This window comes from Vigna umbellata, chromosome 2, assembly GCF_029865625.1.
Source record: "Vigna umbellata cultivar VRB3 chromosome 2, Vumbellata_1.0, whole genome shotgun sequence".
Classification (NCBI taxonomy): domain Eukaryota; kingdom Viridiplantae; phylum Streptophyta; class Magnoliopsida; order Fabales; family Fabaceae; genus Vigna; species Vigna umbellata.
The window spans coordinates 3,423,241-3,440,510 of NC_142166.1; the positions used below are offsets into that span (position 1 = coordinate 3,423,241).

The 17,270-nt window shown below is 34.1% G+C and overlaps 2 protein-coding genes across 2 annotated transcripts; both read right to left on the reverse strand.

The window, feature by feature from the left end:
• Nucleotides 1–297: 297 nt before the first annotated feature.
• PRL1 (pleiotropic regulatory locus 1) lies at nucleotides 298–6,941 on the reverse strand. Its single transcript, XM_047299735.2, has 17 exons — nucleotides 6,713–6,941; nucleotides 6,608–6,632; nucleotides 6,297–6,414; nucleotides 5,506–5,587; nucleotides 4,847–4,909; nucleotides 4,468–4,552; nucleotides 3,076–3,168; nucleotides 2,638–2,701; nucleotides 2,476–2,561; nucleotides 2,270–2,371; nucleotides 2,087–2,170; nucleotides 1,744–1,804; nucleotides 1,591–1,657; nucleotides 1,410–1,487; nucleotides 1,136–1,200; nucleotides 856–933; nucleotides 298–763 (listed from the first exon to the last, which is right to left on the reverse strand). Exons 1-17 carry the CDS (start codon nucleotides 6,829–6,831, stop codon nucleotides 591–593), a joined length of 1,443 nt encoding a protein of 480 aa, XP_047155691.1. The 5' UTR covers nucleotides 6,832–6,941; the 3' UTR covers nucleotides 298–590.
• A 1,785-nt stretch (nucleotides 6,942–8,726) lies between these two features.
• On the reverse strand, nucleotides 8,727–16,876 carry LOC124826798 (Transducin/WD40 repeat-like superfamily protein). The gene is made up of 17 exons (XM_047299736.2): nucleotides 15,922–16,876; nucleotides 14,939–15,011; nucleotides 14,519–14,776; nucleotides 14,308–14,387; nucleotides 13,054–14,193; nucleotides 12,746–12,887; nucleotides 12,089–12,328; nucleotides 11,684–11,978; nucleotides 11,267–11,388; nucleotides 10,616–10,735; nucleotides 10,393–10,524; nucleotides 10,168–10,290; nucleotides 9,978–10,088; nucleotides 9,758–9,904; nucleotides 9,568–9,693; nucleotides 9,165–9,281; nucleotides 8,727–9,072 (listed from the first exon to the last, which is right to left on the reverse strand). The coding sequence occupies exons 1-17, from the start codon at nucleotides 16,587–16,589 to the stop codon at nucleotides 9,055–9,057; spliced, it is 3,912 nt and encodes a 1,303-aa protein (XP_047155692.1). The 5' UTR covers nucleotides 16,590–16,876; the 3' UTR covers nucleotides 8,727–9,054.
• Nucleotides 16,877–17,270: the final 394 nt, after the last annotated feature.

The following is a 17,270-nucleotide window of genomic DNA, read 5'->3' on the forward strand; positions in this document are numbered from 1 at the left end:
TTCAGAGTAGTAGATGTATTTCTCTAGTTTGAGATAGTTTAAACAATATAAACTCGTTCAACATGTTCAACAAGGATGGAAAACATAAACACCACCAGCCAAGATCAATGGCGACAGCGGTATAATGGTATTAATCAGACACTGTATTATGGTCATCCCAAACTCGCAAAATAAAAAGCCAGAGATTTATACAAATGAAGAAGCCCATATTGGGACAACGTCAGTGGCCAATTTAGTTAAGTTTTTCAGCAAATACGTATCAAAAAATAAATTAAAAAAATTCAGAGTTAAAATCGATTTATGTACTACTTTTAACTTCATCTAAAGCTCTCATTTAACTTCTCCAAAACTCAATTACATGACTCAATTCAATTCTACAAAGAGTCTATTCAACTAAATTGCAAAGCTATTAAGATACACATGGATCTATGTAGGAATAGTCCTTAAAAGCAATCCAATGATACAAAATTGACGACAAAAGGCTGTTAAAAGAGAACTCAGAATCACCCCCAACAAGGGTATTTAGACCAGAACCTCCAATCTGTGAATTGGCAGAATGAATAGCCTGAGATGAGATACGAAGAGAATGTCTAGAATCGACGGATGTCTTTAGGAGGCCTAAAGTTAAGAGGGTGGGTTTCTGGGGTGGCACTCTCATCTTCCTTCCACATTTTTATCGTCTTGTCAGCTTCGCATGTTATAAGCCTTGAACCAGTAATATCATAGGTACAAGCATAAATACCAGCTTCACTGTCCAGTGATCCTGTCGGGGAAAGAGGAAAGAAAATAGAATGTTAGACTTGCGAATCTCGTGGGTAGGATAGAACTACATAGCATCAACTAAAAAATGCATACCGGGCTGCACAATGGTTTGGGCTTGCTGGAAATTGTGACCACTCTTCCAATCCCAGAACCACATACTTCCATTGTCACCTTCGACCAGGAGAAAAAAAGGGCATAAATATTAATGCAAGGGTCATAATATCCATATCAAATTCTTCAGTATGACGCAACAAGTCAAGATTAGGGAGCATTACTCCCTAATATCATGGCCATGAAAAATTGGGCACGGATTAGTTGAATTTATTCTATTAAACTTTTTTCCCAATAGAGTTTTTTTAACTTGTTTTCTTACCTCCAGTAACCATCACACCCTCCTCATTGACAGCCATTGCATTGATGATAGTTTTCTGTTGAGAGCTGCAGATAAAACAGAATACCGACAAGAATCCATTATTTCAGTAATATATTTCCAATCAAATCTATCATGAAGTATAATTGAGCTTGAATATTTAAACTGATATGAACAAAATATTCCTGTCTTTGCGTTTTGTCCTCCAAACTACCCAAGCATTAATTAATGATTCCTTAATAACATAAATTTGGTAAAAATAAGTTTATGAACTCACAGCATATTGTGAAAAAATTCTCCTTTTGGAAGGCTGAACTTTTTAATATTGTCAGCTGAAGCAGATGCAAAAGATTGCCTGCAGGCAACAAAAAACAAAAGACAGTGAGAAGACAATAGACAAATTTAACTAAATACATATCTTATCATTCTACAAGAGACAACTGATGTCAAACACATACTCTTTGGGATGTTGGGCCATTGCACGAACAGATTTTTTATGGTTTGTGAGAGTTAACATTGTTTTACCTGGATGAATGCATCACATGTCAGACTGTGCATATAATCACTAGACGGGTGAGCAAGAACTTGAAAAAAATAAATCCGTAAATTACCATATCTTAGGTCCCACATCTTGATGGTAGTGTCGTGTGAACCCGTAACAACTTGGGGATCCTATAAACAAAATAAAAGCAGAATAAGGACTCTGAAGAGCAGGTAAAAATAGGTTAAAACATAAGCAAAATTAAGACATCAATCTTAATGACAGTTTGCTTTAACATCTATCATATCAAAGAACTGGGGCCATACAATCTGATAGTCTGCATACCAGTCTTGCAGATACTAGTATGTCGGAGTACAAAACTTGATAGCATGCATATAGAATATGCAATATTGTGTCACAACTACATATCAAGAAAAAGAAAAATGACATGGGCAATGGTAGAAGCTGCATACCGTCGGCCGCGTAAACACAGAGCATACAGTGTTATCATGACCTGAAAGGGCATGAATCTGCATTTTGCTACGTATATCCCAAACCTGAAAATTTAGCATTAGCAAAGCATAAATATGATTTTTCTATTGCTCAATAGCACCTTTGAAAAATAACCATAATGTAACTGTCAATAAAATCCATACCCGACAGACAGAATCACGTCCACCAGTTAGTAAAACATCAATAGTGGGATGGAGTGCCAAGCAGTAAACACCACTCAAATGACCATGATAAGACCTAATAACCTACACACAATATCAAGTATTTTAGTAACCAGTTATTTGATGGAGTTCCAGCAATTGCTGAAATATTTAGCCCAGAAAAATTAGCATTGAAATGAAGATTTGACCTTATTCTGTTCAAGGTCCCAGCATTTAACTTGTTTATCGTCACCAGCAGAGAACATGTATGTATGCCTGTTGCTAACAGCAAGTCCTGTTAAAAGAAGACATTGTTATTATTAAACCTATTCACAATTGCTGCCACCACCAATAAGACCTTGGTATCTTACCTCTAATTTGTTCAATATGGCCTGTTAATGTGAGTTTTAACACTCCACTTGCCAAGTCCCATATCTGCCCAAATGAATAACTTAGTGAAAAAAAAACATCTAAAGTTTTGAATAGAACATAAGATCATATACTTTTAGCTTCAACTGCATGTTCAGGGTAACAAAACCCACCGATAGTTTTAATAAATAAATAATTAGAAAAAGTCAAAATAATTTTGCGAAGGCATTGAAGATGCTCTAATTTCCAAAAAAAACAAACAAACAAATAGGCAGCAAATATAAATTTGAGTCCAGAAACATTTATAAAAAGGAGACACTAAAATATAAAGAAAAGTAACCAACAGAATTAACAATTCAACATGGTCCACTAAGTTTCCCATCTTATAATCAAGCTTCTCATAACAAGCAACTATAACATGCCTTTTGTAATCAAAATACCTTGATAGTACGATCTGCAGAACCAGTACAAAACCATGTGTTACTGGGATCAATTGCAATAGATCTCACCCATCCTAAGTGACCGCTGATGACCTAAACAAAACATCAAGGTTCAGATCATTCAACTAAAACTATATCAAAGGTACTACAATTTAAAAGGCCTATTTAAATGATGTAAGTCAGACCGCATTAGAGCAAAAGGCTATACAAATCAAGAGAATAACATAGAAACCAATTATTTTTAGATATTGTGCCAGAGTTCGAATGGCTGAGAAATGCTTGAGAAATTGCATTCCTACAGCAAAAAGAACTATATCCAGAAAATTGCATTCCTACGCTTCAAATTTATTTAAAGCATTATTCTTCTTTACCATGTAGCGCATTCACAACAATCTATATAAACAAAGGGTGATCTGTAAAAACATATCTCCATCTAAAACGAATTAAAGAGATAATGGGTTGTCATGCGGCACAACCCTGACAAACTGAGCTAGGATTATATTTTGTTGGTCTTTCATCTTCAGATTTCTCTATCATCACAAACAATGGTTAATAGAGTTGACCTTCAGATTTGTAAATAAAGAATACACTTGAAATAAGTGATACATCCCAGATTAGAGTTGTTGAAGTAATCACAACCATAACTGGGTGGTAATAAAAATACACTTTGCAAGTAATCACAACCATAATTGGGTGGTGATAAGAATACACCTTGCAAATTCAACTAAACAACCATGAACTTTAAGAAATATGTTATGATTTAAATTCAACTAATTCTAGTGAGCACATCTTCGTAGATGTAGTCTGTTTTCACTAAAAAAAATGAAAGAAAAAAAGAAAATAAGTTCTAAGATTCCCTCGTTGTATGGAATTGTCCAACGTATCATATATACAAATGACATACCGGGATTTTCTATGTATTGCTCTACTTTATCTTGCAAATTCAACTAAACAACCATGAACTTTAAGAAATATGTTCTGATTTAAATTCAACTAATTCTAGTGAGCACATCTTCGTAGATGTAGTCTGTTTTCACTAAAAAAAATGAAAGAAAAAAGCAAATAAGTTCTAAGATTCCCTCGTTGTATGGAATTGTCCAACGTATCATATATACAAATGACATACCGGGATTTTCTATGTATTGCTCTACTTTATCTGAGCATGTACATCCAAGGTAACCTTGCACAAGTTGCAAGAAAAAGGGGGCAACAGTATGATGGAACTAAGCTGAGGTCTTCCTCAGCTAAACTACAAGCTAATGCACCATACATGGCCAATTAAATTTTCCTTGATTCACATAATCTGAGGATGAAAATGAAAATAAATAATACCAATACCACTTACACATCATTAAATGTTAAGTATAACCAAAAAAGGGTTGAGGTTTGTACCCTGTAATTTTTCCATGGAGCATGCCATATAGGACGTGGCCATTTACTTGGCATTCTTTCCATCAAAGCAGATGTAGATAAGTTCCTGTAATGTAGAACTCATATCAGTTTAGTCAAAATGTCCGTTCGAATGTCAATCCTAAATACATACATCCAGTCCTACATTGGCAGGAAAATGCATAAATACATACATCCAGTCCTACATTGGCAGGAAAATGCATAGACATATTGAGAGAAAAAATACAAGATCATGAACAGAACGAACAAAACGAGCATTACACTCTTAAAAAATATAATGTAACAATGAGATCTACAAGTCACAAACTAACTCTGTTGGAATCCGGTTAAACTATAAAAAGCATCAAGAGAAAGCATGGACCTCTCAGAAGAACCAGAGGCAGAAATGATTGCTGTACTTTTGCTCTGAAAGCCAGTATCATTCCTGTAAAGGAAAGGAAGAAGAAAAACATTAAAAAGAAAAGTCTTCAATAATAACAATTCAAAAACATAGCATGCTGTGAGACACAATTCAAGCTTCAATTTTATAAGCTATTGCTATCCTTTCTACAATGGCACAAAATTACAATGCATGTGACTTCAAGAAATCGTAGTAAAATCTCTGAATATAAGCTAAAATAAAAAATGAAAGAAAAGACAAATGGAACAGTATATTTCCCAACATGGAATCCCAATTATTTTTCTTATGAAAATAAAATGTCACATTAGCAAACTTTGAGACATTTTTTACAAAGTAAACAAATTCTTGGGATATTGAAACTGGCATAGGTTCTTGAAACAATATTTTAGGATATTCATGACTTATCATTCATTATTAAACTTCAGCAAGAAGAATATATAATTCAGATGTTACCTGTTATATAGAATGATATAATATGTCAAATAAATTTTCAAATAATTGAAGAACTATAAATATAAGAATCTGATAAGTATGAGCCAAACAGACTATTTGTGAATAAAAGAAGCTCCAAGGGTCCAGATGCAAAAAATTCATGAAAAGATGGAGGAAAATATTATTACGGTGCTGTGGATGGCATAGAAGGACCAACAACCAAGGCATTTTGCGATCCTCCTTTCTGAAAATCTTTGGAATCTCTGGGACCTGTTAAATATGATTCTCTAATTATGGAGGAATAATTACACGGGAAAATGCAGAAAACACTACAGATGGCACACTAAATTTTCTAGTAATAGAGGGAGATTACATTTTGGGGCAAGGCAGTGTTGTAAGAAACATAATATACAAGAAGGAATACCAAACACCTCCCAAATGTAAAAATTGTGTATATGATAATATAACAAACAAGGGGGGAAGAAAAGCATCAGCTCAAGAATCAAGAGTTAGGTAAAGGCACACGCAACAAGAGTTTGCATTCTTTAATATATAGTTATGAATGATTTTCATAAACACTTTTTAACAGTGATCACAACAAGGACATCATTAAAAAATCACACACAACACAGAAACCTTGTTCTCAACAAATCTTCTTATGAAAGGATTTTTCCTAACTCCTGATACTTAGGGTCAGCATGTGTATACATATTTCATCCCCAAAAACCAAAATATATACTAGTGTATACTACAGTAGTAATATGCCAGGAAAAAAAATGTAAACTCAATTGTGCAATACAGACACAGCAACATTACAATCACAATTGTGCAATACAGACAATGACAATGACATAAGAAACTATAACTCAATCACATATACAAAAAAAAATGGCTAAGAAACTATACACACCCTAAAATCAATCCAAAAACTATCCTACAACTAAATAGCCGAACACATATCCTTAGACCAGTAAGGCACCTGGAAGAGCAAGAACATTAGAAGACCCTGCTTGCTGAGCGCGATCCTGTGCAGCAGAATTTACTTGACGAGCAGGCTCATTGGCAGTGCTTTTGATTCCAGCATACTCCACGCTCACCTAATTTTCATTCCAAACAGCACAACATAACTACCACAGTTCACAATCCAAACATTCAAACCGGCGAAAACATTCACAATAGCAAATCCACATTCACCTCTGTACTTTAGGGTTTAAGTAGAAAACTGAACGAAATCAAACGAAACTCGCAAAAGCATTTTAAAGACTCGAATTAACTAACAAACTAACTAACCTTATGGCTAATGCGAATTTTCTTGCTGCAAAAATTGGAAGCGCGAATCAGTGTTAGAGTGTGAGAGACTGCGGAAAGAGCGAGAAGAAGAGAAAGAAGCGAAACCTATCGGCATCTGGAGGAGCGAGCTGAGCGTGAATGGGAGAGAAAAGATCGAGACCGCGCTTTAATGACTTGAAGCTTAGCTTCTTGAGGGACTGTGGCTCCACGGACTCCACCTCCATCTGGTTTCCGTCTAGGGTTTTACAGAAAAAACGCTCTGGAAGGGAGTGTTGCTAACCCCGCTGGCTAGCCACCACAGCTCGTCTTTCTTAGTTAAACATAACACTCTTTTTTGTTCTTGGTTGGGTCGACTGAGTTTTATTCATAATTATTTAAAAATAATAGTATTATTTTAGATATAATAATTATTTTATAAAACAATTTGAACAAAAATTATTTTAGATATAATTATCTGTTTTGCAGATTGTTGGATTCATACCTTGAATCAACCTGTTTTGACAAATCTACTCGGTGAAGAGATTGGCTTGTATTACAAAAATAAAATGGTTTATGAAACTTTTAATTTTTTGATTTGAAGTATTTTGTTTCTTCGTATCCATTTGTCTTATTCTTAGTACTACTCTTTTTTGTTTAGTTTAGATGATTAAAGTATCACATTAGGTATCTTAATATTAGTTTTATAATTTTTTTATTTCACATTTTTCTTTCTTCTAATTTTTTTATTTGTTTTGTATTAATGAAATTATTCAAATTAAGTTATCAATTACAATAATCAAATACTTTTATGTTCCTTATTTGAATATCTTTATTCCTTTATAATATTTTTACTTATTTTTTTAATATAAAATATATGTGTATTAATTTTAAGTACTCAATCACATGAATTCTTCGTTGGTAAATAATAATAAAAATGTATCTCTTTTATTATTGACCATTGACTTTTGTTTAATTCCAAAAAATTTTGTTTTACTAAATCAATTTTCATGTTCAATTATTTTGGTATTTGAAAATACTTTTTAGATATTTAAGATACTTTTGATCTTATTGTATTATTAGTTATACATTTGTTTTGTTTTATGTGATTTAATGGAAAATAACTTTTACTTCTTTTTAATATCTTTATTTATTATTTATTTTTATAATATAAAATATTGTTTTGATGATTTTTTTATATAATTATTTTAATTTTTTAATTTATTATTATTAGTCTAATTTTATCCATGCAATTATATAAAAATATTTTATTTATTATAATATAATAATTTAATATTTTTGGTATGAATTTTGTTTATCATCGTCAATATAGATTAATTCAAAAGTTGAAAAATTTATACTAAATTTCAATCCTTATTAGTTTAACATTTTGTTTTTATCTTTTGCAATTTCATTCATATGATGTATCACAATTTGTTATTACTATATAAAAATACGTTTCAATAGAATTTAAAGTAAAGAAGTAAAGAGAAATTTAAAATATTTTTAAACATGATATTTGTTTTTTATAATTTGTTTTATTTTTTTTTTAAATTTTATCAATCTCATTAATATTTTAAAAAATAATAAATATTTTGGTTTTTATGATATTTTATTTGGTAATATAATTTTAATTGCATACAATTATAATTATAATTTTTCCTAGATATTTAATATTAAAAAATAAGAATACATCTGATTAAATATTTAATAACATTATGTTTCTTTTATTATGATTTTTAATTTTTTTATAGAATTTAATGAATTGATATTAAAATATGAAATATATTGAATTTTCCGAAAAGCTCATAGAAAATATTAGCAAATGTTAAAGAGGAGGCATTTTATAAAATCTCAATTAGATTTTCCGATAAGTAAGTTTTACCAACTAACCACTGTTTTCCTCATAATGTAATTTATTCTAAACTACATACTTGAATACTCTTACAAAAAAGAAAATTTTAAATATCTAATTTTTTTCTCAGTAAGTAATGCTTTATTCTTTTAAAAAACTACAGTTATTAGTAAATTAAAAAGTTAATATTGTGTATCAGGGTTATTGCACTTGTTTTAATTCTAAGCTTTGTTATGTCATAACAAATTAATAGACTTTGAGATTATATGTTTTGAAAGGAATATCATCTTGCTCTAAATTTGCCAGCTCATGATTGAAAGGAGCAATATCACCTTGGTATTTGATATACAACATTTCCTGTACACAGAAGACAATCAAAACTATTCACACTGGTTTTCACTCAAAATGTATATTAATATATATATATGCTATAGTCATCCCTGATGCAAAATTTGTTCTTAAGCTAAGCCTTTGGCTGTTGCAATCTTATCTGCATCACAAGGTAGTTTTGCAATGGCATCACAGCATGACTGCATGAAAGATCCTTTGTTGTAATACTTGGCCAAAGGGTTGGAACTTGAAAGGATATGTATGTACAAACAGCAAGTTGCTCTTCCTACAGAGGGATCCAACCCTGTGGATCATATAATTGAGGAGTTTGGATGAGAACAATGTTACATGCAAACGTTGTGTTTGTTGAAATGAATAAATACAAAGAGCTGTTACCTTGATTAGTCCTGTCTCAGTACCACAAAAAATGATGTCATTGGCTGCAAGGATGCTTGTTATCTTGCTTCCTGCTGATATTCTCCCCAACTTTTTCGGTGCCCCTCTCAACCATATCTGGTTTGGGAAGGTAATTTCAGATTAAGGAGTTATCTTGATGTCATTTGTTTAAGGGGTAAAAATCAAGGTGAAAATTCAATGTTTTATTGGGAATTTTGGCATGTTTGTGTGGTGTTCTACTTAAGTACTTATAGAAAAGGGAAATAAGAAAGCAAATCAAAATTAGTTCATTATATGTTCAATTCCATCTAACTATATTAGAGCAAATCGTCCAAAATATATAGTTCCGGGTATGATTTGATGCTAGCATATTATCTTGCAACCCTATCAGTTCTTTAGGTACCTGAATATTGTTTGGTGAAGAGCTGGAGATTAGGTACAAGAAGTCTTCTACCACTTCCATGGCCACCACATTATCTCCTTTGTCAGTAAGAATTGAAAGTTTTGGTTTCCTAGTTTTTTTCCATTCCTGTGTAATCCATCCATGTCAGGAGAAGTCAAGGTTTTTCTTGAGCTAAGGTTGCAATTCTCACCTTGAATGTTGTGCCTTCAACTTGCTTATTTGCACTGTAGAGCCAGTCTCTATATGCTACAACTGCATTGATGGGCTTACTTTTCTTCCTCCAGCTCCTTGTAGGGGGTTTGATCTCTAGTTCGCGGTTGTGTGTTGTGGAATACTCCTGAAACAAAATGTCATGTGATGCTACCTGTTTATGTGGTTCTAGAATGTATGTCAAACAACAAAACACTAACCTGTATGCTTGAATCTGTGCATCCAATGTATAACTTTCCTTGAGCCACCGTCATGCACTTCACATGCTTACCTTTGAGAATATCTCTGGTCACTCTTGATTCATTAACTAGCTGCAAATGGTGAAAAAGATAAAACAAACAGTCCCAAATTTTGTCTGCTGGCTATACATGGAAAGTTTTGAAGCATCACCTTTAGTCCCTGGCTTTCTGCAACAGCAAAAATTGTTTCACCATGTGCTCGCAAATGATGAATTGGTTCCTTCAATGCTATAACTTCAACACATTCCAGCTTTCTCTGGATCATTTTCCACACCTATTTTATGTATGTTATTATAAGATAATCAGTTCATTTTTGTTACTAGAGGTCTTGGTAGAGAAATTGAAAGTGGTGACCTTGTAAAGGGTGTAATCTTACCCTTATGGTTTTATCAGTGGATCCGCTTATTAGGCAGTCAGATGGTTCATAAAGTGAAAAGCATGTCACAGACTTCTTGTGCTCCTTAATGTCCCATATAAGACTTGCTGAGTGTCCCCTAATATCCCAAACCTATGACTCAATGAATGTAATGACATTATTTAGCATGTAGTCTATAGTTACTAAACATGCACCACACGAATCAGATCATGTGCTTTTTTACCTTGATTGTTCCATCTGAATACCCACTGAACAGCAAGCCCTTGAAGTAGATGAGGGAGCAAACTGCTAAACTGAAGCTGCAACCTGCCTCAAGGATTTGTGTGTGAACGCAAGAAATACGCTGCTCTTACCACCATCATGATTTGGGTATGCCACAAAATAAATCATTTAGTGCTAACTATGCTAATTAAATAGGTAGCAAGATTGTAAGAATTTCAAGAATGTGCTCCCAAGACCAATATCATAACTCATTTACTTTTACGTTAGTCCTTTTTCAACCCTCACGGTGTTTATTTTACCCCACAGTTGCTATAATTCTTTAGCTTGTTCCCCATTTGTATCTTTTACTTAAATGCTACATACTTAAACTATTTTCTATTAGCTTCAAAAGTCCTTATATTTTGAGTTAAAATGGAGCTGATAATGAGAACTCCCCCCCCCCCCCAAATCAAGTTGGCATTAGGCTGCTAGCACCATAGTTTTGGCATCAAAATCCTAAAAATGTCGTGATATTAATGGAATAAACCAAATCTCTTGCTTACTAAATCAATGGTGGAGCATCAATTATGTTAATTATGTGAAATTTACATAAATTCTGTAGTCATAGAATATTCATGAGAGTGTTAAACTTAGTACATGAATCAGTACTCACTGATATGTTTGGGAGCAAGAAATCGGCTACTCTATGTAGTTCCTCAGCCATCCAAATAACATTTGAAAGGCGCCTTAGTGATTCCTTTACTCCTTCGGAGAAATGCATCAGTTTTTGCTTTCCTACATGAAAAGCAGTGTCTGACTTAATGGAGAAAATTGATAATTCAAAGAAGTACTCTATCATTCATACATTCATTCATTTTTTGTTTAAAATAGAGTACGTGATTTTTTTTTTCTCTAGTCAATCCTCTGACACAACACTCATTGGAGTGGTGTCAAGTGCAACATAAGAATGAGAAATACAAATATAGCAAAGATTTCATACTTATATAATCATCATGTACAAAATGTCTTTGTTTATAACCATTTTGTGTTTATCAATAGGGTATGACATGGACCTTGTTGAGAAAAATACCTTTTCCGGAGGCATAATTAAACATGCACATACATGCTAGAATTCTTTCCTCCAACTCCATCCCAGGATGCAGAAAATGCTCAACTCCACTTAGTATAATCTCAGATGCAGAATAACTGATGCTGTCTGGATTTTTTGTTATATGACATCCAAGCCATGCAATTGCTACAAGGCAATCTCTAGAAACCCTCTTTATCTTGCTTCTAAGAACCCTATCTAAAGTATGGAAGACAGAATCCCCAAGGCTTATGATACATTTTGCAATTTTACTGCACCACAAATCTGTGCTAGTATCCTGCATGTAATAAAATTTATTAACATCCTTAAACATGTTAGACAGCACGGTTCATGCTGTCATGCATATACTTTGAACATTCAGACACACAAAGCATTTAGGAAGCTTACCTGTAGACTCGGATCCAACCAGTTGAAGTTCCTTATCATATTCTGGTGATAGGAAGAGGTCAAACCTGTCTTTCTCAACAACCATGCAGTTGTATATGGCTCTCCTGTCCAAGCATACGTACCAGCCAGATTTGATAGAATGGATGCAGATAATATCTGCTCTGAGCTTTCTTCTGATGTCATTGCCCTGAGAAGGATTTGCACTGCTTCTTCTCTAAACACACCTTTATCAGGAGAGTTCTGCAGTATAATTTTGTTCTGTTAGTGATTAAAGGCTTCAAGTTTCACATATTATCTTACCAGAGTGATTTGGCCAAATTATATATATCCAAGTCTAAGATGTTCATGAAAATAAAATTCTAAACTTCAAGTAATTTCAATTAGAACTGAAAGATATGTTTCAGTGACTTTACCAAATGTATCATTGAGTGACTTCAAAGTTACAAACTTAAAAATTTGTGAGATCCACGTGATATATCCTCCTTTTGGCAAATATTTTTGTTGCTCATTATTAATTATGAACATCGTGTAAATTAATGAAATGGAATGGAATGGAATATTCCTGTATATGACTTAATGTTTTTGTTCCATTGAAAGAGTTTCGTGATTGAAATTCATGAACTGTAGACTTGTATTTTTCTGAATTTTAGCAATTACCAGTATGTCTAACTGAAGCAAAATATTTGCTGCTAAAAGCTGGTGATCAGGTTGTAACTGATGTGCACAATGCATTAGTGTCTGCATAATATTGATGCTTCTTTCTTGCTGTACTCGTTGCAGCAGACTAATAGCCGACGATCTGGAAAAGAACTGAAAAGAGTTACTGAAAATTCTCTGAACAAGGATTGCAACAAATATATGAACAAACCATTGGATCAATCTGTTAAATACATATTTGCTACAAGTACTACTCAACTACATTCAGATAAAACACGAATTGAAGATATGGTTGCATAGTTATATACCGTGGTATACAAAGGATTTCATGAAAAAACTCAAGAGCCGTGCTTTTGGCGCGGATATTTTCTGACTGCAAAAGGTGGATAAAGGGAGCAAGTGGAGTGAACTGTGATACATACTGTCTGCACTGGGCATCATATTGCATGCATTTTATAAGAATGGTGGTTAAAGAAAAAAATTCTTCTAGGTTATCATTCCTGGCAACTTCTAGAAATCCACTGAGAACATGAGGAGAACTGATGGTAGCCAAATGCATGTTATTTGTGGCATAGTCAAATGAAGTTACTAGCTCTTCAATGATCATCAAGGATGCTGCATGAGGTGTCAAAAGAAGTGACTCTGGCCTATTCTTGTAACTATTTGAAGTGCATACAATCTCCACTAATATTGGCAGAAGTTCCAATGTTTTTATATCTATAGGTGAAGGATTTATCAAATAAATTAGAATTGCTGCCTCATGGACATTTTGTTTTAGAGCACTTGCCAGATCACACAACCTTAAACCTTTCTTCTTGACATCTTCTATGATTGACTTGTTCCTTGAAATTATTGTTGTCAGAATAGACACTGATGCCCTTATTTTTCTTTCCTCTTTGGAAGTAGAGATAGCTATTAGCAGCTCATCCAAAATCACATCCTTTAAGGAAGCATAAGTAGCGCCGGATGAATTAATCAGGCTCTCATAAATTGATGCAATGTCTACAGTATATTCTTCATCACATTTTCCTAATACCTCTGAATAGTGTAGTTCTCTAATCCTCCTTTCAGTCAGTTCTGACAAGTCTTGCAGGGAATATCTTCTGGAGCTTGGACAAAGTTCATCAAACTTTGATAGGCTATACACTCTTTGTGTCTCGGAATTTTCCTGATTTTTCTGGCTGGGCCTATGTTTGCAAGCAGGTGTAAATGTTACATGATCGAACAATTTTTTTGGCTTCAATGCTTCCTCATTTAATTCATCCTCTCCAAGACAATTTAAGGGAGTATTTCCAGTTTTATCTCTGTATTTTGAGATAGATAAAGTAATATCTTCTATGGACCTGTTGAATCTACTAGAATCAAGCTTAATTATGTTTTTCATGTCCAACTGTTCTTGAATAGGATGTTGATGAGCTTGAGGCAAACCAGAGTGTTGTTGTAGCTTCCTGCGAAGGTCAATTACATGAAATTCCATGAAACAACTATAAACAATAATAGTGAAGAACTACATTAGATCTGAGATGAAGTTTGAGAAAAACAAGACTGTTAAGGGGCCAAACCAGTTGTGGATTTCTGGTGGTAGATCATCTGCTGTAGTTATTGTGGTCTGTATATAAATTTTTCTGTCATCCACACTTTCCTGAATATGAAGAGATGTGAGTTAAAAAATAAAAAACTTCTGTCTGGCTTATAAGGTCAAAATTTGACGAACAAACACATTTTGAAGTGGTTACGTGTCAATAAGAAATTTTCTGAAAAGTTATCACTAACCATGTTCTTTCTGGCTCTAAAATCCTTATAGAATGCATCCACTGACACCGGTGTCTTAGAGTGTGCCTCTATCATCATATCTTTGAAATCTTTGATACTTGAAATTGTTTGGATCTCTTTGTCGTGATACTCAACTGACTTAAGTTGTTTAAGGGCCTTCTTATCACCTTCGTATTCAGCAATATCCATGAATTGATTTGATTCATTTTCCATTATATGCATCACATCTTGAGAATCAAGAGGATGAACTTTTTTATACTGCATATCATGACACAGAACTTAGGGGAAATAAAAAGGGAACAAGAAAGAGAAGTTGTTGACGCATCTATGATCTAACATTGTAAGTTTCCACTTGTATATAATTGAAATGAATTTGCAATGTCATTGCCAGTAATAGAAATAAATTAAAACAAAGCTTACCATATTGCAACTTTTCAATCTTGATTCATGTTGAACTGAAGTTGGAGAAACACAGCTAGTATTTGGCACATCCCTGTTCGGAATAGTAACTTAATTTTAGATGATACAGTTCCATTTCAAAAATCTAATGTCTGGACTTCAACAAACAGTATCTTATGTCAGTTTTGTATTTCTTTCCATTGATATTCCTACTTCTTTTATCTGTATTCTTTCTTTAGTTATTAGAAAAACAATTATGGATTATGACTGATATTATTCTATAACATTCATTAAATATGTAACATTTTTCAACCTATTTCACCATTGAAATAAACAGCAATCTTACTGTTTCTCTTCAAACTCAACCATTTGTCTTTGGAATAGTACTGTTTTAGATGGAACTGTTGTATTAATCACCTAATGGCCAGTGAAAGGGATGGAACAGAATGGAATTGAATAGAACCCCCTTCTCATTGTTTGGGCCTGTTTACAATGGAATGAAAAAAGAGAAAGAAAAGAGTGGTTCCATTCCACACCCACAAATTGCAGAGCAGGAAAAAAAGGAGATTTTCCATCCTATTGTACACAAATTAATATAGTATCATTCTATTCCACCCCCTTTCATCAATCCAAACATAGCCTCAAAGTCTAGCTCTCAGGTCTTAGAACTTCACGTGGTTTACACTTTTACTGCATAATTTTTGCCTCTTTTGGTTGAAACGTGTTTGAGAGAGGAATGTACTGTTTTGGAACTCTAGTTCACGTGATTGAGTTCACATGAGTATTTACCGACATTACATTGGCTAAAAGTCCTCGTCAAATAGAAACTTGAATTTTGCTAAATGCCTAAAAATCTAGCCACTTTTCTAAGCCACAACAAAGAATTGTAAGGTTTTAAATCCTAGTTTTTTCCTCGAACTATTGGACTTCAGAACACACCAGGTTCCACCTATTGAGCATTGTTTGAATGTGCATTAATGTTGAACAGCAAGGATTAATCTTACACAGAACGTGGTGATTGTTTGCTGCAATAACTGCGCCACCATGGAGTTTCTCCATAAAGCATGACCTGGTAATACACCAGACATTCCTTGTACCTCCTTGCCACCTCCCTAATTGCTTCATCCATTTCATCTTCAGAAGACACAGATTCCAAACTTCTATTGCTGCAGTTACCCTGCACCATGCGAATGCTCGATTGGGGGAAAAGACTTTCACAAAGTTGTGCTGCAAATTCTGTCCAAACAAGCCTTGGTGATACCAACACTGCTTGGAGAAAATGCAGTGCTGCCTGCCACTCATCTCCCTGGAGCTTCCTAACCACCGAGAGGTAAAAGTAGGAGCAGCACACCAAGTAACGGTTTGGAATTGTGGCTGTGACCTCTTCCTCATCAAGCATTGCTGGCACCTGAAGCATTTGTTCTGAGTTCATTAGCCTGAAGGATCTATCTTCTGGCTGTTGAGCTTCAATGGCGGCCTCAATGCTGTCAATGCCCCAGTAAAGATTGGACAACACCGACTGCTCAGAGAATTCAAAAAACTCCTGCTTTTGAATCCTTAACTTGGAGGTGCATCTCAATTTCAGACCATTCCTGGTCTTCTCATCTTCCAAGGTGTCTTGAATGAACCTGTTGATAGAAACAAGCACCCATATGTTTTTGAGGTCTAACATCTCATCTAGCGTGTTTGGAAACCTGTTCAGAGGTACAGAATCACGTTTAGAACGCGAAAGTTATGATTTTTAGCTTCCTAAAATCACATCTGAAACGTGAAACCAACTCTGATAACAGTCCTGAGAGAGGAAGATGAAATTGAAGAGGAAGTGGGAGTGCTGATAAGTACTTTGGTGTTGAATACGAGAGAGGAGTTAATGCAAGTTGTGTTTGTGATTAGATTATAGGTAGAAGTTTAGCATCAGGTAGCAGGTTCCTCCCGTGACTGTTTTTAGCAAGATTCCAAATTTCATTGGACCCTTTAATCTTCTATTGCTTTCAGACAAAAAAGAGACCGTTGTCTTTCCTACAGTGGAAAAAGTTCCAAAATAATTAACATTATAGTGCTCCACTTCACGTGTACCTTATCACCAAGCCTTTTCTTTCTCTTTACGTTTTTTTCATTGCCGACTTTCTATCATGCTGAATTCTCGTACATGGTTTCATACACTTGTTCATAAGTGTAGGTGTATGTATTCTTTGCCTGTGTTCAATCATTAATGTGTCGTGCTTCTACAGTAGACACACATCACATGAAAGAGGTGAAATCTAGTACACGCTAAGAATACTGTAGGAAAACTAGGTTGTCATGTCATCTTAGGTTTAATTATTTGCTCCCACTACTGCTTCATTTCATGATC

Coding starts and splice junctions, on each gene's coding strand:
- PRL1 (XM_047299735.2), bottom strand. CDS start 6,831: ATGGAGGTGGAGTCCGTGGAGCCACAGTCCCTCAAGAAGCTAAGCTTC. Junction 2,702..3,075: donor CTGCAGATCGTACTATCAAG/GTATTTTGATTA, acceptor TCATTTGGGCAG/ATATGGGACTTGGCAAGTGG. Junction 2,562..2,637: donor CCATATTGAACAAATTAGAG/GTAAGATACCAA, acceptor TTCTTTTAACAG/GACTTGCTGTTAGCAACAGG.
- LOC124826798 (XM_047299736.2), bottom strand. CDS start 16,589: ATGTTAGACCTCAAAAACATATGGGTGCTTGTTTCTATCAACAGGTTC. Junction 12,329..12,745: donor TGCTTCAGTTAGACATACTG/GTAATTGCTAAA, acceptor ATTATACTGCAG/AACTCTCCTGATAAAGGTGT. Junction 9,694..9,757: donor TTGAAGGCACAACATTCAAG/GTGAGAATTGCA, acceptor TGGATTACACAG/GAATGGAAAAAAACTAGGAA.